The sequence below is a fragment of the Oryctolagus cuniculus genome, chromosome 17, assembly GCF_051225735.1.
Source record: "Oryctolagus cuniculus isolate XC-2025 breed Fujian yellow rabbit chromosome 17, ASM5122573v1, whole genome shotgun sequence".
NCBI lineage: Eukaryota > Metazoa > Chordata > Mammalia > Lagomorpha > Leporidae > Oryctolagus > Oryctolagus cuniculus.
This window is the reverse complement of record NC_142883.1, coordinates 47533902-47557330: the sequence shown is the minus strand read 5'-3', so window position 1 is coordinate 47557330 and position 23429 is coordinate 47533902. Positions and strand designations below refer to the sequence as shown.

General features: G+C 49.4%; 1 protein-coding gene across 6 annotated transcripts in view; it reads left to right on the top strand.

The window, feature by feature from the left end:
- Positions 1-23429, top strand: part of SMG6 (SMG6 nonsense mediated mRNA decay factor) — a 261637-nt gene that overhangs the window by 218227 nt on the left and 19981 nt on the right. For 5 of the 6 annotated variants that reach the window (XM_002718880.6, XM_008270916.5, XM_051824499.3 and 2 more), the window contains one exon: positions 21060-21236. In XM_002718880.6, the coding sequence (XP_002718926.1) occupies positions 21060-21236 (177 nt within the window). Of the gene's footprint in view, positions 1-21059; positions 21237-23429 lie in introns of those variants that run through there. The other variant, XR_016223920.1, reaches the window with a different exon arrangement.

The window sequence follows — 23429 nt, the reverse complement described above, 5'->3', positions numbered from 1 at the left end:
AGCACGCAGGGAGTTCTCACTTAGATTTACACGTCAGAGCCTGGAACAGGATCCATCGTCCACTCCACTTTCCACAGCAAACACAAGAGCACTTTGTAGTTGTCATTTTCCCCCACTTCTTTACAGCATGGAAACCCAACAGGAAATGGCAGTCCCATTTGTGTTTGGGCTCGTGGTTTGAGTCCTTACTGAACTTCTTCTTGAACTCCTCAGAGGTCTAGATCCCTGCCCTGCCTGACCTGAAGGGCAGTATTCCCAGCTGTCAGCACGCCCTTGGGAAGAGGGAAGCTTCAGAAGCCGATTAGAAATCCTGCAGAGAGAGGAGGCCCAGAATTTCACCCTTTCTTTCCTGTCAGCAAGGACATGGAGGTTTCCTGTCTGCCTTGTCATCAGCTTTGGAGCACTTTCCTCCTCCTCCCTCCCTCCCCCTACTCCAGGGTATGCAGTGGTCTGTAAGCTTTGCCCCATTCACTTTCCCGGCACCCTCCTTCCTCCTGTCAGGATCAGATGGGTCTGACTAATTTTGCCCTTGTGACAGGATTGCCTTTTCCCTTCCTCACAGTCATTCCTATGGGACTGAAGACCTCTCAGATCATGTCCCCTCTCTTTCTCCTCCTTTGTGCTCTGCCCTCGCTAGCTGGAAGCTTTGTAAGTAGGTTCCTCCGAGGTCACCGAGGAAGGGCAGTATGTGCCGTGTGCTGCCACACGAGTCTCTTCCCTCAGTGAGCAGAGTTCCTTTGGGAGACCCCCTCCCTTCCTTCATTAAAAGTGTGTTGGCAGCATATCTGTTTGAACTCTGGAGTAACCGGGCAGGGAACAATGGCATATGCAGAGTGGTCTGGCCAGGCAAAGGGAAGTTAACTCTCAGCCTGGGAGAGGAGACAGTTGAAGAAGCTTCCTCTGCAAAGAAAAGAAGAGGGATAGGATGCGAAGGGAAAATTCTGTGGCAGGGACATGCTCTCTGAGAACTCAAATCAGAAATACACCTCTTCTCTCTGAGCATGGTTCTTCCCCTGAAAAGTAAATTATCACTCCTTCTCCCCTCCCCTCTATAGAAGCCTTTTTCCAAAATCAAGGGTTGCCAGATGAGCAACACAGCCTGTCACTTGTATGATAACTTTCTTGGGAAGACAAATTGTCAGAGTTTTTGGGTGCCAGATGGACAGAGGGAGCTTAGGTTTCCTTTTCCCTGTACCCATGCTGTCCGATGGACTTTTCCTCTTCACAGTGCATCAATTTAAGAGGTCAAGAGTGGTGCCAAGAGCTTTCAGGAGACCCTCGTGGATAGGTCTTCGCTTGGCATCCAGCAGAGACTGGCTTCCCAAGTACCTTTACTTCATTAGCTGATCAGCAGAAGTTCTAACCATGTCATACCCGAGGCAGTGAAATTAATTCAAATGATAGAACTGCTTTCAGGGCGGGTATCCAGAGAAATGTTTAAATTCAGTATTTATTTTCTTACCTGTAGCTCCGCCAAGCCCCCGTTCAGTTTGTGCTCATCTAGAGGCAAATTTATCACAACTGTTTGTTTTGTTCTGGGCTCTGGGCTGAGTGTGGTACCCTTTAAGTGAGAAGGACTTGAAGTGGGTCTCTTCCTCCAGAAGTGTCCTATGCTCCTAGCAAAAGCACCTTACCTTCTTAAGAGACCACAAGGTAATGATGGACTGAGTTCAAATCCCAGATGTACCACTTGCTGAATGTTCCTTTTCTCTGAGCATTGGTTTCCTCTTCTTCGTATCTCACAGGGTTACTGTAATAATCAAATAAAATAACATGTCAGTCACCACTTCCTCTACACTACTACTTTCCCAGTAAGGTGGGACATTTCAGCCACCAAGCAGCTGTGACTGCCGAAAATTGCAGAGGCAGTAAAATGCCGACTTGCTCTACCTGCTGCCATCCTGAACCTTCACAGTGATCTTCTTGCATGCTTATTACTTTTGTTTCTGGAACTTGCCCTGCCCTGGACTTGGTCCAGTATTCTTTTTCACTTGGGGTAACATCTTTTATGACAGATACCGAAGTGCTTTAGAGTGTCTGGTTGGTAGTTCTAAGCCTGATTCCTGTGTGCTGCCACAGGCGTGTTGCAGGCAGTCTGATCTCCACAGACCACTCATGGTGCCTTGGCTCTTCTTAAGGGGTTCTTCCTGACTTTAGATCTGGTGAGAAGTTAACTAGAAGGAGTGTCCTGAGTCTCCTGCCATCTCACAGGTTTGGCTTATACCTGCCAAATGGCCCAGGGAGCTACAACCATGGGAAAGCAACAGCTCACACAAAGAGCAGGGTGCAGGAGCCAGCTAGCTCTCCCCACTGCCGGCTGGAGCAAGCTCAGTGAGGCCGCTGACAAGAGTCTTCAGAACACTAAACAGGTGATTAAAACATCAGTGTAAGTCTTTCCAAGCTCTGCAGAAAGCCAAAACCTTAGTTTGGACACCAACAGAAATTTTCCGCTCTGGAGCTTTATAAACTGGTCTGCTGTTTCTTCCTCTGCTCCGGGGCCAGAGGGAAGTTCTGTGCTAATGATTCCATAAAACCCTCCAAGTCTTCATGAGTGCCTTATCATATGAGAAGAGCATCTACCACCTTTTTCCATCAGAATCATGTTAGTTCAAATTCTGCATTTTCAACCCCTCCAAAAAGGTGAAGTCCAGCTCTTGGCACTGACCTCTGACAAATCTGAGCTCCAGCATTGAACTCGGTGGCAGAACTGTCTTTTCTTTCCTCCTTTCCAAGATGACTGCTCAGAAACATAGAAACATTTAGGAACAGAAAGAGAGTTCCAGCAACCCCACTTCTGGGAGTTCACTTAAAAGATTTGAAATCAGTTTATCAAAGCAGTGTCTGCATTCCCTTGTTCATTGCAGCACTGTCCACAATAGCAGAGTTACGGAGTCAACCTAAGTGTCCTCAACAGATGAGTGGATAAGGAAAATGTAGTACACATACATAGTGGAGTACTATTCAGCCTTTAAAAAAGAGATTACTGGCTGGCACCGCGGCTCAATAGGCTAATCCTCCACCTAACGGCGCCGGCACACCAGGTTCTAGTCCCGGTTGGGGCGCCGGATTCTTTCCCGGTTGCCCCTCTTCCAGGCCAGCTCTCTGCTGTGGCCCGGGAGTGCAGTGGAGGATGGCCCAAGTGCTTGGGCCCTGCACCCCATGGGAGACCAGGAGAAGCACCTGGCTCCTGCCTTCAGATCAGCATGGTGCGCCGGCTGCAGTGCACCAGCCGTGGCAGCCATTGGAGGGTGAACCAATGGCAAAAAGGAAGACCTTTCTCTCTGTCTCTCCCTCACTATCCACTCTGCCTGTTAAAAAAAAAAAAGAGAGAGAGAGAGAGAGAGAGAGAGAGAGAGAGAGATTACTGTCATAGGCTACAACATGGATGGAATCAGATTATAAAAGAAATAAACCAGGAACAGCAAGACAAATATATGTTCTCATTTATATGTGAACTCTAAAACAATCATACTTTTAGAAGCAGAGAGTAACAGTAGGCAGTGTGGTGCAGTGGGGACTACATCTATACCCACATCTCATGTCAGAGTGCCAGTTCTAGTCCTGTCTACTCTGTTTCCTATCCAGCTCCCTGCTAACATGCCTGGTAAACAACAGGTGATGGACTAAGTACTTGGGTCCTGCCACCCATGTGGAAGACCCAGATCAAGTTCCAGGCTTATGGCTTCAGCCTGGCCCAGCCTTCTCCCTCTCCCTCTGCCTTTCAAACAAATAAAAATTAAGCATTTTTTAAAAATTTTAAATAGGAAGTGTAATAGTGGTTACCCAAATTGATGGTAAAGGGAATGGAGACACAGTGATCAAAGCATACAGAGTCTCCAACAGGAAGAATAAATTTTTTTGTTTTTGAGATCTATTGCATAACATGGTGAACATAGTTAAATAGTATATCATGGGACTGGGACTGGGTTTACAGCATAGAAGGTTAAGCCACCACTTGGCATGCCAGTGCTAGCAAACTATATTAGAATGCCAGTTTGAATCCTGGCTGCTCTGCTTCTGATCCGGCTCCCTGCTGATGTGCCTAAGGAAGCAGCAAAAGATGGTCCAAGTACTTGGGCCTCTGCCACCCATGTGGGAGATGAGAATGGAGTCCCAGGCTTCTTACCCAGACCTGGATGTTACTTCCATTTAGTCAGTGAACCAGAGGATAGAAGAGTGCACTCCTGTTCTCTCACTGTCTCCTCTCTGTGTGTCACTCTGCCTTCCAAATTAACAAATAAATCTTTTTAAAATAATAATTTAAAAAAATAGTGAATTGTATGTTTCAAAATTATCAAAATTAAATTTCAAATCTTCTTACCACAAAAAAATAGATATTTGAGATGATAGATTTAACTTGCTATACTTAATTACTCAACATTGTGTTCTTAAGTCATAACATTACTTTTTTTTTTTTTTTTTTTTTTTTTTTGACAGGCAGAGTGGACAGTGAGAGAGAGAGACAGAGAGAAAGGTCTTCCTTTTTGCCATTGGTTCACCCTCCAATGGCCGCCGCGGACGGCGCGCTGCGGCCGGCGCACCGCGCTGATCTGATGGCAGGAGCCAGGATCCAGGTGCTTTTCCTGGTCTCCCATGGGGTGCAGGGCCCAAGCACCTGGGCCATCCTCCACTGTACTCCCGGGCCACAGCAGAGAGATGGCCTGGAAGAGGGGCAACCGGGAAAGAATCCGGCGCCCCAACCGGGACTAGAACCCTGTGTGCCGGCGCCGCTAGGTGGAGGATTAGCCTAGTGAGCCACGGCGCCGGCCATAACATTACTTTAAAAAAAAAATTATTTTATTTATTTGAAAGTCAGGGCTACAGAGAGAGAGGAAGAGACAGAGAGATCTTCCACCACAATGGCCAGGGCTGGGTTAGGCCAAAGCCTGGAGCCAGGAGCTTCTTCCGGGTCTCCCAGTTGGGTAACCGAGGCCTAAGCACTGTGGGCCATCCTCTGCTGCTCTTCCCAGGCCATTAACAGGGAGCTGGATTGAAGTGGAACAGCTGAGACACGAACTAGCACCCACATAAGATGTCGGTATTACAGGTGGCAGCTTTACCTGCTACGCCACAACACTGGCCTCATAACATCACTTTGTACCCATAAATATATACAGTTACAAATTGCCAATTTACAATAAAAACTTTAAAAGAGTAGGGAAAGAAGCTTTCAGAATTCACCAGCATTTTACAGACAAGGTTTAGTAATTGATCCATGATCCCACAAGTGAGGATCTGTAGTCTGCTTTCTCTAGACCTGTGCCATGGTCTTACATTGGTTTAGCTGCCCAGGAAAAATGTACCAAGCCAGGAAAGAGTCAGCCTTCAAGAAGTGAGAACAAGAAACTGCCAGTTTCTCTTCTTCTCTTGTGACTTTCTCTTCTAGACCAGACCTTTCCCCTTGTGGAGATGAGGAGGGTCTCTTAAGCACATGCAAATACTCTCATCACTGAGTTCCTGGGGCAGCTGGAATAATAAGTTATTATTATTCCATAAGAATAATAAGCACATCCCAGCTCCTCTGCTTATGAGCTGCATAACCTTCAGCAAGTTATTTCACCTCTCTGTGCCTTGATTTCCTCATCTGTGTAGTGGAGGTGCTTGAACAGTATCTGCTTCATGAGGGGCTTCACGAGGTTGTGGGGTTTAAATAAGTTGGTTGGTGTAAAGCCTTTGGCACAGTACCTGGCATGTAGTTACCACTCACTGCATGTTGCTTGTAACTGAACAGGGTGAGTAAAGCTTGCAGCAGGTTTTGTTAAGTTATGCGCTGGAAGACCCTGACACTCCCAGAAAAAAATGGGCCTCTGGTGAGCTGGCAAGAACTTTGGACTTGGGGGCTAGCACTATGGCATAGCAGGTAATGCCACCACCTGCAGTGACAGCATCCCATATGGGTACCCGTTTGCATCCTGGCTGCACTACTTCTGATCCAGCAACCTGTTAATGCATTTTGGAAAGTAGCAAAGGATGGCCCAAGTCCTTGGGCCCCTGCACCCACATGAGAGACCCAGAAGAAGCTCCTGTCTCCTGACTTCGGATTGGTATAGCTCCAGCCGTTGCAGCCAATTGAGGAATGAACCAGTGGATGGAAAACCTCTCCCTCCCTCCCTCCCTCCCTCCCTCCCTCTCTCTCTCTCTCTCTCTCTCTGCCTCTCCTTCTCTGTGTAACTCTTTCAAGTAAACATCTTCTAGAATTCCTGTCCTTTGGAATTGTCTAAAGGCTGCCTTACATGATCGGCCATGCACACTGTCCAAGTATCTGTAGTATGTGTTAGATACTGCAGAAATGGGTTTTACTTTTTTTATTATTTTAATTTATTTCAAAGGCAGAGTTAGAGAATGAGAGATGAGGAGAGAGAGGGGAGTGGAGAGAGAGGTCTCCCATCTGCTGGTTCACTCCCTAGGTGGCTGCAACAGCCAGGGCTGGACAAGGCTGAAGCGAGGATCCTGGAACTCCATCCAGGTCTCCCACGTGGGTGGCAGGGTCTCAAGTACTCAGGCCATCCTCTGCTGCTTTCCTAGGTACATTAGCAGAGAGCTGGATTTGAAATGAAGCAGACAGGACTCAAACTAGTGTTCATATGAAATGCTGGCATCGCAGGCAGTGGCCTAACCCTCTTTGTCACAGTGCTCACCTCAGGTTTTATTTTATACACACACACACACACACACACACAGTGCCTGCCCTTAAGAGTCTTAGGAGAGAAAACAAGACAGATTAATGGTAGAAAAATATTGATAAGCATAAACAAACCAGTTGATCACTTGATCAAATTTATGAGTGGCATGAACTTGAGAGGGAATATAATCTCAGATAACAAATTTAGGATCCAAAAAGTATTTGATAGACTGCAATGGAAAAGGTAAATGACAAAGTGAAATGACATAATTGTAAAATTATACACTTACCTAAAAATTTTAGTCAGCAACACGTAAGAAGCAGCATGTAGCAAAATAATAAATAGGATTTCTTGCAGTGTGGGGAGACCTCAGTGAACCTAATGATAATGGGGGGCTTACACTTGGTGGGATGTGAATCAGTCATATATGTGCAAACAGTTTGGGGATTTGGTGATCAGAAACTCCCAATCTGTTGATAGCACAAGGTGGTGAACAACAACACTACCTTTTGGTATATTCATAGAATTGACGATTCCAAAACAAAACAAGAGAGGAACTGTTCTGCTTTGTTCTCAGCTGCCACATCACAGATGGGCACTTACTTTACGAGACACATTAGCCTTTTAATAATTTTTAATTTTTATTTTTTTAAGTTTTATTTTTTTTGAAAGTAAGAGTTAACAGAGAAAGAGAGGGAAAGAGAGAGAGAGAGATCTTCCATCCATTGGTTTACTCCCCAGAAAGCCACAACGGCCAGAGTTGGGCCAGGTCGAAGCCAGGAGCCAGGACCTTCACCTGGATCTCCTTCCTGTGTGGTGGCAGGGGCCCAGACACCTGAACCATCTTCTACCGCTTTCGCCAGGCCATTTTCAGGGAGCTGGATCAGAAGTGGAGCAGCCAGGGCCGGCACCGTGGCTCACTTGGTTAATCCTCCACCTTGTGGCACCAGCATCCCATATGGGTGCTGGGTTCTAGTCCTGGTTGCTCTTCTTCCAGTCCAGCTCTCCGCTGTGGCCCAGGAGGGCAGTGGAGGATGGCCCAAGTGCTTGGGCCCCTGCACCTGCATGGGAGGCCAGGAGGAAGCACTGGCTCCTGGCTTCGGATCAGCACAGCGCCGGCCATAGCGGCCGTTAGGGGAGTGAACCAACAGAAGGAAGACCTTTCTCTCTGTCTCTCTCACTGTCTATAACTCTAACTGTCAAAAAAAAAAAAAAAAAAAAAAAGAAGAAGAAGAAGAAGTAGTAGAGCAGCCAGGACACAAACCAGTGCCCATATGGGATGCTGGCATCACAAGCAGCAGCTTTACCTGCTGTGCCACAGTGCTGGCCCCTAATTTTTAAATTTTTAATTGACACATAATTGTACACACTTATGGGGTACAGTGTGCTAATGTGATATATGTATATAATGTATAATCAGTGCAGTTAGCATGTCCATCTCCTTAAGCATTTATCATTTCTTTGTGTTGGCATCTTTGAAACTTCTTTCCTCTAGTTCTTTATAAAATATATAATAAATTCCTTTAAACTCTAGCCACCCTACTGTGCTATATAGGACACTAGAACTGGGGCCAGCACTGTGGCGTAGCAGGTTAAGCTACTGCCTGTGGCACTGGCATCCCATAAGGGGGCCGGTTCATGTCCCAGCTGCTCCACGTCCGATCCAGCTCCCTGCTAATGCACCTGGGAAGCAGTAGAGGATGGCCCAAGTCCCTGGACCCCTGCACCCACATGGGAGAACTGGATGAAGCTCCTGCCTCCTGGCTTCAGATCAACTCAGCTCTGCCCATTGTGGCCATTTGGAGAGTGAACCAGTAGATGGAAGATTCTCATTCTCCCTCTGCCTCTCCCTCTCCCTCTCCCTCTCCCTCTCCCTCTGCCTCTCCCTCTCCCTCTGTAACTCTGCCTTTCAAATAAATCAGTAAATCTTAAAAAAAAAAAGGGGGGGTGGACAAAACTAGGACTTCATTCACTGTGTAACTATTTGGTACTCCCCCCTCTCCCCAGTCCCCTACCCTTTCTACCCTCTGATGACCACCATTCTCCTCTCTACTTATATGAGATCAACTATTCAGCTTCCACATTTGGGGGAGAACATGCAGTGCTTGTCTTTCTGTACCTGGTTTATTTCACTTAATATGAATTTCTCCAGTTCCATCCATGGTGCTACAAGTGACAGAATTTCACTCTTTTTTGTGGCTGAATACTAGTCTGTGTGTGTATGTACCACATTTTCTTCATCCATTCATTCCATGGACACTTTGATTGCATATCTTAGCTTTTGTCAGTGGTGCTGCATAAACATGGGAGTGCAGATGTCTTTGATGTACTGATTTCTTTTCCTTTAGATATATATCTAGTAATGGTATATATGTTTTATCTGAAACATAAGATATCCCCCTTCCTTCCTTCCTTTCCTTCTTTCTTTCTTGTTACAGAACCTTTATAATGGCTTTGTTTTCCATAATGGCTGTGCTAATTTGCATTCCCACCAACAGAGGAGGCACCTTAGTTTTAGGAAAGTCTTAGTGAAAGAACAAGCAGGGTGTTGAGAAGAAGCTGAACACTTGAAGCTGAGGAAGTGGGACTGTCTTCCTGGAGAAGTGTAACACAGAAGGCCTCAACTGAAGTGAAGCCAGTCAGGTAGCAGCAATTTTATGTGGCCCTAGAGAACAGAATTAGAAGCAGTTGAGGCTGGAGATGTGGCATAGCAGGTAAGCCACCACCTACGACACCAACATCCCACATGGGCACCAATTTGTATCCCAGCTTCTCCATTTCTGACCCAGCTCCATGCCATTGGCCTGGGAAAAGCAGCAGAAGATAGCCAAAGTGTTTGGGACTCTGCCACCCACATAGGAGACTTGGATGAAGCTCCGGCTCCTGGCTTCAGCCTAGCCCAGCCCTGGCCATTGAGGCCATCTGGGGAGTGAGCCAATGTATGAAAAATTCTCTCCCTTCCCCCAACTGTAACTCTTTCAAATAAATAAATAAATCTAAAGGAAAAAAAAGAAAAAGAAAAATAGCTCTGAGGCACATATGGGCTTAAAAAGGATAGACATTTCCACCAGTTAGAGTAAAATGGAACAGGCTCCTGGTAGACGATTTTTGTAGATTCAAGATAATAACAGGCTTCTGACACAGCATGATCAGGACTGGAAATCAACAGTGAAAAGAAAAATCTGTTAATGCAATTAATGATAAAAATCACTTCTGTATCTCTTGCATATTAAGTAATGATTATTTAAAACGTTCCCCAGCATCTTTTTTTTTTTTTAAAGATTTAATTTTTTTGAAAGACAGAGTTGGGGCCGGTGCTGTGGCACAGTGGGTTAACACCCTGGCCTGAAGCGCTGGCATCCCATATGGGTGCCGGTTCGAGACCCGGCTGCTCCACTTCCTGTCCAGCTCTCTGCTATGGCCTGGGAAAGCAGTAGAAGATGGCCCAAGTCCTTGGGCCCCTGCACCCACATGGGAGACTGGGAAGAAGCTCCTGGCTCCTGGCTTCGAATCAGCACAGCTCTGGCTGTTGCGGCCATCTGGAGAGTGAACCATTAGATGAAAGGCCTCTCTCTCTGTCTCTCTCTCTCTCTCTGTCTCTCCTCTTTCCATGTAACTCACTTTCAAATAAATAAATAAATCTTTAAAAAAAAAAAAAAAAAAAAAAGCCAGCGCCGCGGCTCACTAGGCTAATCCTCCACCTAGCGGCGCCGGCACACCGGGTTCTAGTCCCGGTCGGGGCGCCGGATTCTGACCCGGTTGCCCCTCTTCCAGGCCAGCCCTCTGCTGTGGCCCGGGAGTGCAGGGGAGGATGGCCCAGGTGCTTGGGCCCTGCACCCCATGGGAGACCAGGAAAAGCACCTGGATCCTGGCTCCTGCCACAGGATCGGCGCGGTGCACCGGCCGCAGCGCGCCGGCCGCGGCGGCCATTGGAGGGTGAACCAACGGCAAAGGAAGACCTTTCTCTCTGTCTCTCTCTCTCACTGTCCACTCTGCCTGTCCAAAAAAAAAAAAAAAAAAAAAAAAAAAAAAAGAGTTACAGAGACAGGTAGAGCCAGAGAGAGAGAAGTCTTCCATTGCTGCTTCACTCCGCAAATGACTGAAATGGCCAGAGCTGAGCTGATCAGGAACCAGGAACTTCCTCTGGGTCTCCCATGAGAATGCAGGGGCCCAAGGATCTGGGCTATCTTCCATTGCTTTCCCAGGCCATAGCAGAGAGCTGGATCAGAAGTGGAGCAGCTGGGACTTGAACCGGTGTCCATATGGGATACTGGCACTGCAGGCTGGAACTTAAACCTGCTGTGCCATAGTGCCAACCCCCCAGCCCCCACCAGCAACTTGAATCCTCTCTGCCTGTAGTATTCAAGAAAAGGTTAGATTCCTGGGGGACATTTTCTTGTGGCTCTGAATGGTTATCGAGGCCTTTTCTAAACACAGGGTAAGGTCACTTGGTTTCTGATGTGTAAGTGATGTCAATATTGAGGGCTTCCAGTGGGGTCAGAGAGGATGGATGAAGTGTAGGCCTAACTCACAGATGCCAAAGGGACACGCCTCGAGTGGTCAGGTCACTGTGGAGTCCTTTGTGGATGAAAGTGCTGTCATGTCAGGAATTGCATCTGCCCTCTTCTCTTGTGCACCCAGGATAGCTGGAATAGTTCCTGCTACCCAGTAGTACCCTAGGAAAGATTTCTGAATGGTTGGCCAGCAGGCTGGACAGTAGCTGACTGGCTTCTTGAAAAGACAGAGTTTTCACCAAACTTGAATAAAAGACTAGGACTGAATTAATTGGTTCCGTAAAGGTAAAGTCACTGTAGGGTAATGGGGTCATCTGTGAAGTTTAGAGGTGCCAGAGGGAACAGATGCCCTGCAGAAGGATGGCAAACAGGGCTTCCTGTAGCCAGAGTCAAGATTAGGGAATAACAGGGGTGACTGTAGGGAGGGTGGGTAGGAGTGGAGCACAGTGGGGGAGACTGAGATTTCCTCTTGTAGCAAAGCTGAGCCCAAGTCAAGTCTCCTTGCAGACGTCCTCAGGACACATCAGCCAGAAAGGAATGAAGGAGCAGTGTTCCAGGTCTCTGCAAGGAACCCCTCTTCTCCCTTCTGCCTTCCTGAGTGCTATGGATAATGGGGAAAGGACATATATTTTTCTCTTACCAGAATGAGTCTTTTTTTAAAATGTGTTTCTATCTGCAAGGCAGAGAGACAGAAAGCTCCCATCTGCTGGTTCACTCCCCAGATGTCTGCAACAGCCAAGACTGAGCCAGGCCAAAGTGTGGTCGTCCACGTAGTGGCAGGGACCCAACTACTTGAACTATCTTCTGCTGCCTCCCAGAGTCTACATTAGCAGGAAGCTGGAATTGGGAACTAAGCTGGGCCCTGAACCCAGGCATAAGAGATGCAGGAGTCCCAAACAGTGTCTTAACCGCTAGGCCAGATGCCTGTCCCAAGAGTCTTCTGATGCACCTGGTGTGAATGTGACCCCACCCACCCCCACACACAGAACAGGGATTTTGCTTTGTTCTCTTCAGAATCACTAGGACCCGAACAATACCTCACACACAGTAGGCACTTAATGAATATTTGCTGAATGGAATGTTAACTAAATGTGCCGATTGCTGTGGATGTCTCAGAAAAGGCACTCTTCCCCCACACATAAAATAAAACTAAAAACAAATTTGGGGAAGGAGCAGCCTCCTGGCCCTGGCTGTCTTGATGGCAAATGAGCAAGTAGCTGAGATGAGTGACAGAAGCCTGAGAGTCAGCGCTCCCAGCCCAGAACTAACTGGCAGTGTAGCAGCAGACTGCATGTGGGTGTTTGCAGACTGAGACAGACTGGAGCACTTTCATCCCCCCGGGGCTGAGCTTGTAGCCTCCCCTGCTGGTTTAGAAAGTGAGGGCCCCAGTGCCTGCGTTCCAGGTTTCAGACTAGCTGAAGCCAGCCAGACCTGAATGGCTTGTGTTGGCAGTGCCAATATCCGCCCCAGCGCCTGCCAATGTGGGTGGCTGTTCTCAGAGCACTGTGCAGTCGAAGCAGGACTGGACTGCAGCCCAAGCTACTGCTGCCTATAGCTGGCTGTCTGAGGTGCCCTAACTGTTGAGAAGGCACCTTGCTGTTATAGCCAGAATTCGGAGCCCTAGATAAAGAACCACCTCTTCCCATGGGGAAACCGTTCAAAATGCATAAGGTATCTCTGCCCAGGGGAGACCTGACTCCTCTCTGACTTTCTTCATAATGTCCAACCAAATTCAGGAAATTCAGGTAGGTAGAAAATGCCATATTGGGAAGTGTCTCATCATTTCTCTCACATTGGAAAACTTGGGGCAAAAATTCAGCTTAGTCCTTTTTTTATTTTTTTATTTTTGGAAAGGGGATATGGGCATTCCAAGTGGCATCTTTAAAAAAAAAAATTGTTTTGAAAGCATTATAGAGAGAAGGAAAGGCAGAGAGCGAACGAGCTCTTCCATCCACTGACTAGCTCCCCAGATGGCTGCAACAACCAGTGCTGGGCCAGGCTGAAGCCAGGAGCCGGGAGCTTCTTCCAGGTCTCATACATGGGTAGCAGGGGCCCAACACTTGGGTCAGCTTCCACTGTTTTCCCAGGCCACAAACCAGCACCCACATGGGATACCAGCAGTACGGGTGGGTGGCTTTATCCTCTATGCCACAATGCCAGCTCCCCCCCCCCCCCGCCAAGTGTGTGTGTGTGTGTGTCTCTGTGTGTGTGTGTGTGTGTATGATTTATTTATTTGAAAGGCAGAGTGAGAGAGAAGGAGAAACAGAAATCTGGTACTTTACTCTCCAAATGGCTACAACAGCCAGGGTTGGGCCAGGCCAGAGCCAGGAGCCTGGAACTTTATCCTGGTCTCCTATGTGATTGTCAGGGGCCCAGATTCTTAGGCCATCTTCTGGTGCTTTCCCAGGCACATTAGCAGGGAGTTGAATTAGAAGCAGAGCAGCTGAGATTTGAACCAACACTCCAATATGGGATGCTGGTGTCACAGCCAGCAGCTTAGCCTGATGTGCCACAGTGTGAGCCCCCAGCTGAATCTTGGTAAGGAAGGTGCCATTAGCAAGGGTAGAGTCACCACTCAGCCCCACTGTGAAGGGACCAAATCGACAAGATAGCTGTGCCACTGGCTGCAGGGTTTTGTTTCCAACATATGTATTAGTGGCATGCCCATCTAAAACCCACTGGAGTCTGTAGAATGCATTCATGCCCCTGGTGAGGTCCAGGAATCTTCTGGAGAAGGGGAAGAGGGACTGCAGGAGAGAAGCCAAGTGGCCAACAGAGTGGTCTCAGTCTGGCACCTCAGCTCTGAATGAAGTGACTCAGCAGCTTCACAGCAAGGTGAGCATTATAGGCCTTTGCCCTAGCCCTAGGTTGTGTGCCAGCTCCATGCTTCCCATCTTGCCTCTGAATCTCACTAACAAACATCTCCACGGTGTTTGAGTGCCTCTCCCACCTCTGAGCAGACTGAAGCAGAAAGAGAGAGCATTTAGGGGGCCCAGGCTTCTTGTTCAATATTTGATACGCATCATTTCTTCTTCTTTCTGTTTGTGTGTGTGTGTGTGTGTGTGTGTTTTTGTTGTTGTTGTTTGTTTGTTTTTAAGATTTACTTATTTGATAGAGCTACAGAGAGATATCTTCCATCCACTGGTTCACTCTGCAAATGGCCACAACAGTCAGCGCGTCAGTCCAAAGTGAGGAACCAGGAACTTCATCCTAGTCTCCCACATTGGTGGCAGGGGCCCAGGTACTTGGGCCATCTTCCATTGCTTTTCCTGGGCACATTAGCAGGTAGCTGAATTGGAAGTAGAGCAGCTGGGACTGGAACCAGTATTCATATGGGATGCCAGCATTACAGGCAGTGGCTTAACCTACTGGCCCCTGCATCATTCCTTTTAAACTTTACAGAGAACTTGAGCAAACAGAGGCTCAAGAGAGTGTAAGTAAATTGTCACAGGATATGCAGTTAGGAGGTGGGAATTAAGACTTGAGCTTAGGTCTCTCTGACTATGAAGCACAAGCTCTTACTCAACTCTCAGTGCTTCCTTCCTTGTCTTGCCTCTTCCCAGAATGGACCCATGTTTCCTGCTATACTTTCCTCCTTGCTGTATGTTTCACAGCTGCTCTGTTCCTCTTGGCACTCAATCCAGTGTGAACATAATCTTCCCAGTAGCCGTGTACCTGAACCTTTTGGAATCATTGACAAAAATCTAATTGGAGTAGCTTCCCCACCACCACAAGTCTTCCCCACTAGCCTTTAGTCAGCTCCCACCTTCTGCTCTTGAGAGCACTCGCTGCCAGTGTGCAGTGCCAACTGATGGGCAATGGCCCACATCACTTCCGCTCAGAAGAAAACAGCTGGTAGCACCTGACATGTGGAATAGTGTAGCTGCTGTGGCTTGACTAGTGATTTTAGCATTTCATCTCATAACTCTTGACCCCCTCCCCTGGCACAGAAGACCAACCATAGGACTAGGGAGGGCTACGACTGAACACTGGGATCAACAGTGACTGAGGAAGTGACCTATGCTTAGCACCTTGCATAGAATCGAGGCCCTGGTGCAGCAGGGATGTGTGAGGGACATGGAATACTGGTGTGAGTTGGTCCCTTGGACAACATGCCTGCGGTCATCAGAGCCACATCTAGTACAGGACCTGTGCTTTTCTCCCTGCATCTCCTTTGTCGTTAGCTCCTGCACAGGTTCCTCCTTTCTTTCCCCTTTGACTCCCTCTCCCTACTGCATCCCAGCTCATCTGTTTCAGGTAGGCTGTGGATGTCTCTTGGCCTCCTTAAACTACCGCCAGTCTTCAGAATGACTATGCATCCTTGTGGCCAGTTTCCCTCCTGCCTGTGGAGTCTGCTCCCTGCCAGGAAGCCCCTGCCCTAGGAATGTGGATAAACCATTTCCTCTGTCCTCCCAGTTCCAGAGGATTCCCTGTGTGGTATTTTTTATGTCTCGTGTCTGAACTTTCGTTGGCAGACCCCGTCTCAGGCCAACCCACCCTTGGCCATTACAGAATTGTGCTTCCCACCCATCAGTCTTCTGTGAAGGGGAGTCGTACGTAACTGGAGGTTCCTGGTTTGTGAAAACACGTTAGTCTGAGTTAAATTTCTTGTAGCCAGTCCTGTAGGCTTGGCTCATTAAAGATGATAATTAACCCATTGCTAATTGACCTCAGAAGCCAGCCAAGCAGCCTGTATTTTACCAGCCTTGCTGGTGGATTTGGAGGCTATTTTAAGGTTTCTTAATAATCTCAGCAAGACTTCACTTTCCTGTCTGCATCTTATTTGCTCTAAGGACATTCTGTAAAATTAACAAGCTATAAAGTTTGATTGAAGGTTTCAGCAAATGTGAGAATAATTGGCTCCATTTAGGGAAACAAGAAAAACAACCTGTAAACTTGAGTTTGTTGGGGAAACCCGTGTGATTTTTCTCTTTAACCAGAGGAGCAGTAGCAAGCTGGACTTTTTAAGACCAGAAAAAAAAAGAACTGGCTGATAGTACAAGTTTAATTTCTGAGTCTTCCAAACCAAAGGTTGAGAAAAAGAAATTTTGCAAAGTGAGTAGCCACTGTGGTGCTTGTGCCTCCCAAAACTCTCTTAGGAGAAAACAAGGACCCAATAAAAGTGGAGCAAGTCCCACATTCCCTAGAGCTTGCTTCCAGAGGTCTGGTTCAGCTCTCCAACCAGTCCTGACCAGATTGGGGGTTTCTCCCTTCCCCGCTGCTGTGTTCAGAGAGGCATGAAGTCTTGCAGCTCAGAGTACATGAGCGTGATGTCTGGTATTCAATTCCTTTTCTCTGCCACCCTCCCCCACCTTCCATAAGGCAGCATAGATCTCCTTTTCTGTCCCTTTCTAGGCATGTGCCCAGGCTGGGCTTGTCCCTTGCCGAGTAGCTATGTGTGAAGAGTCACAAGTTTTCATAGAACATCATTCTTTTTACCCACCTTTCCACCTAAGATACCCTAGAGCAAGAGCAAGAACTCAGTTTTGTTTTGTTGAAGATTTATTTATTTATTTGAAAGGCAGAGTTACACATAGAGAAGGAGAGACAGAGAGAGAGAGGTCTTCCATCCAATGGTTCACTCCCCAAATGGCTGCAACGGCCAGAGCTGCACTGATTCGAAGCCAGGAGCCAGGAGCTTCTTCCCAGTCTCCCACGCGGGTGCAGGAGCCCAAGGACTTGGGCCATCTTCTGCTGCTTTCCCAGGCCATAGCAGAGAGCTGGATCAGAAGTGGAGTGGCCGGGTCTCGAACTGGCGCCCATATGGGATGCTGGCACTGCAGGGGGTGGTTTTACCTGCTACGCCACAGCTTTCTTCTCTGTCGACCTAGGGGTTTCTTTTTTTTTTTTTTTTTTTTTTTTTTTTTTTTTTTTTTTTTGACAGGCAGAGTGGACAGTGAGAGAGAGAGACAGAGAGAGAAAGGTCTTCCTTTTGCCGCTGGTTCACCCTCCAATGGCCGCCGCTGCAGCCGGCGCACCGCGCTGATCCTGGCAGGAGCCAGGAGCCAGGTGCTTTTCCTGGTCTCCCATGGGGTGCAGGGCCCAAGCACCTGGGCCATCCTCCACTGCACTCCCTGGCCATAGCAGAGAGCTGGCCTGGAAGAGGGGCAACCGGGACAGAATCCGGCGCCCCAACCGGGACTAGAACCCGGTGTGCCGGCGCCGCAAGGTGGAGGATTAGCCTATTGAGCCACGGCGCCGGCTACCTAGGGGTTTCATCCTGCATTCATTTGGGTCTTAACCTTCTCCTTAGCTCCAGCCCCCACTCACCTGGTACTGGCTCACAGACTTTCTAAGGAGCTGAGCCTGAGGCAGGCAGGGCCCCCAGGTCGCCACTCCACATCGCACTTTCAGTTTTCCTTTCTGCTTGGCTCCTTGCGTGTGGACCGATCAGGGTGATAGCTGGAGTCCTGAAGCTAGAGGTTTCAGTTCCCACTGGTGGGGCAAGCTGCCTCCAATGGGCTTTAGGGGAAGGGGATGGGGTTTTCTTTGGGTACCTTTCTTTCCACACTTTCCTGACCTAAAGCCCTAGTATTCTTTTGAAAGCTGATTGGAATGATTCATGTGAGACATTCTGCCCATGAACTTTGGACTTCTAGATAATCTCCTATGCCGTGAGTCTCCCTCGGGAGGGGGACTGGCCAATGAGAAGGTTCTCAGGTTCCCCAGGGTGTTCCCTGGTCAGCAGCCCTTTCACCCCCTGTGCAGCTGCACTTTAGCCCCCTCTGTTAGAGCCCGGTGAGGGTGCTTCTGCTGCCTCGCTCTTGTGCTGGGGAGCCTGGCTCCCCTGGAGCTGCCATGTACATGCTACTTGCATTCTCTGCTTTTCATTGATACAGAATGGAAAAATGTGCTCATGAACAGTTACTGTGGGGATTATGTCACAGACTTCATCTGGACTCTTTCCCCTCCTACAGGGAGCCTAGCTTTAACCCTTCTCCTACCAGGGAGTCTTCCTTGGCCAAGCAGAGATAATCCTGGAATCCGCTTTTCATAGAAGCTTTAAAATACTTTTTCCATCGTGATGGCCCTTATTAACCTTATTTAAACTGTTTTTTGGGTTTTTTCCCCTCAAATGCTGGAGGCCTTGTGAAGGAGAATATTCCCATCAGCCTCCTGTGGACCTCCAGGAACAAGAGAGGCTGAGGTCTTCTCGCTGGGCTTATTCCTGCCACCTTAAGACAGAATGCTGTCACAGACAGGCCAGCAGACTGGAGACAGAGGTTTCTCTGGGCCCCTGGGTATGCCCTGGACATCCTGCCTCTCAGTTTCCCCAGTTTGAACGCCACATTTCTTCCTCTCATAATACATTTTAGAAACCTAAGAGATTGTGTATGGCCTTGGCTGTTCTCCCTGCTAGTTGGGTTACAAAGGACAGATAGCACCTCCCAAAGACCGGATGGCTTTGCTTTCTCCAAACAGAATCCTTTTCAGACTTCTTAGCACCAGCTTAGGCCCCTCAGTGGATTAGAGCCCTTTTGCAAATCAGCCAGGGGTGTCCTGGCCCTAGGGAAAGGAAAAATGGCCAAGTCCCAAAGGAAACCAGGTTCCCTCTGAATGGCATGAAATGAAAACCAAGAAGGAAGAAGCTTTTCTTGCTTGCATGTCTGTGTGGCAGACAATCCCTACTGAATGTCTAGGGCTGGTCCATGAGCAGGCTCAGGGTGTCTGCATCCCTGGGTCCCTCTGTGCCCTGGAAATCCCCAGCGGCAGGAGTCCCACGTCCACACATGTGGCCTTTCTCCTTGGCCTGGCATCACACTCTTCCCGAGCCAATCAACAAGCCACCGGCCGTGCCCTGCCAGCAGCAGTGCCCCCTCGCCCCTGTCAGTGCACCCCCAGGTGACCCCCTTCTCTCCAGGCAGGTTTCTGCTGCACGCTGCGCAGGGTTGCCTGTGCTCACCAGCCAGACAAGGCCAGGGACCATCGCAAGCTTTTCCTCAATCCTCTTCCCATTCCTCGCCCCCACCTCCTCTCCATTCAGTGGCAGCAGCCTCACACCAGAAAGGAAAGTCCTGGACCCATTACATAATTCTCCATAGTGCAAGCAGTAGCTGGGGCATAAGGTCAGAGGTCATAGTGGGGTCAGGTGGCTGACACACACTGTAACGACAAGGTGGTTAAAATTAGACCACAGAGAGGAAACTGGCAGTCTTGTGGAAATGCAGAAGTTTCCTCTGCAAGTGAGAGGCTGGGGATGCAGGGAGGCCACTGTGCGTGCTGCCTGCCAGGCCATTACTCATTTCAGCTCTGTTCTTTAATGCCTTGTAGCCCCTGCTTCTGTATTTCTAGCCTTCCTCATCACATGTTTGAACACACGCAATGGAGCCATGGTTACCTGCCCTGGCCCAAAGCGAGCTTCCTTCCTTCTTCAAGGAGGTGACCCCAGGACCAGGTGCCCTAAGCTCCAGAGGATCGCTGTGTCCTACACCTCTTCTGGGTAGCCTGGAGCTTTTCAGGTCACCCTCTCAGGTGCTGGTGGTCAAGGGCTCAGCCTCAGAGTTCTGGCCTAGAGCGGTAAAGGCAATGGGGACCACCCTTGGGCAGTGAAGGAATGGGAGCTTGGTGAGTGAGAGTGGCAAAGGACATGGGTCATGCCTGCTGCACCCACTCCCTGTGCTGCCCCTCTGAGCTTCCCTGTGCCTCCCAGTCTCTACTCTGTGCCTGGATGTGCCCTAACAGCTCTTGCCAGTGAAGTATGAGAGTGGTTCCATGTAGTCTCTGTGGTCCTATCCACCAGAGCGGTGACTGTCCAGATGAGGGAGATTGCACAAGCACCTGTAAGACGGTGAGCAGAAAAGGTCTCCACGAGTCCTTCCCTGTGTAGTGCCGAAAGTCCCTTCCACATTCAGAAATGAGGAGGCATGTGAAGGGCAGCAGCGGCAAGGTGCTCTCTGGGCTGGAGTCTCCGAGGCAAAGCCCTGGGGGCACATGTGACCGCTGCTATGGGTTTCCCTTGTGGAATGGCCTTTAGCTTCCTGACTGCAGGTCAGCCAGGGCCCCCCTCTGTTGGTGAGTACCCTGCTGCAGCGAGGAGCAGTCTCTGAGGTCAGAAAGAGGACACGAATGGACAAGGGTGGTAACGGGTATAAGCAAAGACAGCTGGTTTGGAGGTTGGGGGGTATGTGTTTCTGGTCTCAAAGGAGGATCCCAGACTGGGTGACTGTGGGCACTTCATCCGAGACACTTAAAATGTGACGCTTGCTTGAGATGCTGAATCAGTCCCACGGCCTCAGCACTGGTCTATGTGCCAGCATGGGCACATGAGAGCCGTCGATGTGGATCCTGAAGAAGCAGAGCTTGGCCAAACACCCACCACCTGTTCTGCCTGTCTCCCTGCTCCTGATGGTTTCCTGCCTGGCCCCAGTCTCTAGAGCATGAGAAGCTCTTAGGTGGGGCAGGAACCTGTCAGGGGAAGCCCAGCGTGATCTGGCTGACATGGAGCAGCCAAGAAAGCCCTCATCATTCATTTTGCACTTGGGCTGAAAGTTCTCCTTTTGGCCGTCTGGGGAGAAAGAAGCTGAGCCAGAGGCACTCGTGGCTGCATTCTGTGGGACCCAGTTTTTGCACCCTACTCTTTCTGTTGATTACAGACCAAACTTAGAAGAATTTCATTTATTCTTTCTTTATATCAGGACTTTGGTAAAAGAAAGACAAAATCCCAGGGGTACCTGGCATTGGTCCTGGGGTTGTCTGCTGCCCCAGGGATGACCTGAGGAGAGTCTGTGACAACGTCTTTGGTTGAGCCGACTTTGGCCCTCACTACAGCACACATGCACACCCCCTCACTCCCACTCCCACTCCACCTCCCTCGTCCAGTAACTGTGACATACTTCTTTATGCCCCTCAGCCAACAGCGTCTCTCATCTTCATCTTCTGTTTCAGAAAATGCTGTTTTTCTTGTCTCCCTCTTGCCCTGTAGGTTATTGCAGCCGACTGCAAAAGGGTCACAGTGCTGAAGTATTTTCTGGAAGCCCTTTGTGGACAAGAAGAGCCTCTGCTGGCATTCAAGGGTGGAAAATATGTGTCAGTGGCACCCGTCCCAGACACCATGGGAAAGGAAATGGGAAGCCAAGAGGGAAAACAACTGGAAGATGAGGTACTATGCGGGAAGAGCCCGCTGTGGCAGAGGGAAGGCTCCCCTCCCCCGCCCATGGCTTCGGCTTCTACTCCGGGTTATTTATAACCACTAAGAGCAGTGTCTGTGTTAACGTGACCAACCAGCCTCTCAAGAGTGCGCTCTGTGGTGCCCCTTCCTGCCAGTCCACCCCAGTACCTTCATCTCACTCTGCTACGAGTTCCAGATGCTTCTTTTTAATGTTGCATTGGAGGAGAAGGGAGGGAAAGAAAGAAAGAGAGTTTAATAATGTGCAGCTCTGGAGGCTTAGGAAAGAGAGGGGGGTGTTAGGGTTCAGGCTGAGGATCAAGTTTATAGATGTGTGGAGCTCAGTGCAGCACAGGCCTGAACTCCAGCCTCCAGCACACGTACAGGAAGAACTGACATTGCTGGCCCCGTGTGGAAAATCACCCCCTCCCCCGGCCTACTCTCCCTCCCTTGTTCCCTCCCTCCCTCCTGCACATCCTGATGTGATTAAGGAATTCTCCTCTTGTTTGTTTGCCCTTGGTTGTTCCTGTAGCCCTTGTTTCACTCCAGACTGTGTGTGTGTGCACACGCACACACACGCATGTGTGTGAGCGTGCAAGCCCGTGTACCCACCCCTGCAAAATCCCACTAGCAATTGCCTTGCCATCTACATAATGTGTCTTTTCTGGAGGTGACTGTTGATGTGGGTGTGCATGAGCTGGGTGTGTGTGTCAGTCTAAGTGAACACCACCATTGACTGCCTTGCTATGTGTGGTTCTGAGCAAGTGTGAGTGTGTGATGGTGTCAGAATGTGTATGCATTTAGTATCGCTGCCAGATGCCCTGCTGTGTGTCTGGGTGTGGGTGTACACACACCTCACCTTTGCCTGAAGGTTCACTCTTTACCCCCACAATGTTCAAGACAGAGGAGCCTTAGGTGGGATGGAGGGAAGGGACGGAAGCAATTCTAGCCAGAGGCCAGGTCACCCATAGGCCAACCCAGTCATTTGGCCCGCAGCAGTCTCAAGCGCCCGGTGGAGCAGGGCGGGGTGCAGGGATGAAATCAGCACCAGGCCAGGGAAGCCAGATGTCAGCTGGAAGCTGTCGTTTGGGATCTGAAGCAGTGATAGAGTGGCCACCTTCGGAACAGTCTTCAGAGCAGCCGAGTCTTGGACTGGCTTCATTAGAATAGCTGGAGAACCCACTCCACCCTGATGACACAGGGCTCAGCTTCCAGGAGAGAGGTGGTTCCAGGGATAAAGCTGAGCCCATGATTCCAGACTCTCCCCATGAAACCTGGGCAGGGAACAACGGGAAAGAATGAGCTGTCAGTGTGGGAGGAGACGGTGGGGTTGCCAAAGCCATCTTGGTGTCCAGACGTCAGGCGAGGAGAACAGTGCCACTGAGCTCTGGGTACTGTGCGGGAAGCACGGGGTGGGGCCAGCCTCAGTCCGATATCTCACCCATACTACAGGGCTGAGGCAGGCCGTGGAGAATGAGCAAGGCCAGCTTGCCAGGCTTGCTGTAATAAGAAATGTGTTCTGGCCAGTGGAGCCAGCAGCAGGAAACTCAGGCAAGTGAGGCCCAGAGAGAAGGCAGCAGCATCAGAGCCAAGGAGGCCCCTCCACTTTGACAAGAGCACGCTAGCTCTCTAGTCCAGATCTTGGCTGTGCCACACTCTCCTTCCTTCTGAGGCTTTTTGACCAGACAGAGGTTGTGACCCACACCAGGCTGCCCACTTCTTCCTTTTCCCACGAGCCTCCTGTGTCCCTGTAGGTTAGTGGCCCCTGGGAAACCCTACTTACCCTGGTCTGTGTAATTTCATAACCCAGCACTTCCTCGTTTGCTGTGAGAGCTGAGCGAACCTCAGACAAGCTTCTCTGACCCTCCTTTGACCTCATTCAAGCCCCATGATAACCCTGTGTACCCTGTTCAGAGTAGGCAGAGGCAATGTTCCGCCATGGGCTAAGCAGGCATCCCATTCCTCTCACTGCCTCCAGGTTAACCCCACAAACAGAGAAGTGATATACAGAGAGCCTTCCTCTTCTCCGTCACCTGGGCCTCTCTGGAGGTGAGCCCTGTGACACTGCAGCACGCATGGTGTCTAGCAAGGATGACTGTGGGCAGAGCCCCAGACCCCTGAGGCCTCTTGGGACAGCAGCAGTTGTGGCCCCATCCTCAGATTTCCTCTCTCCTCAGGCTGCAAGCC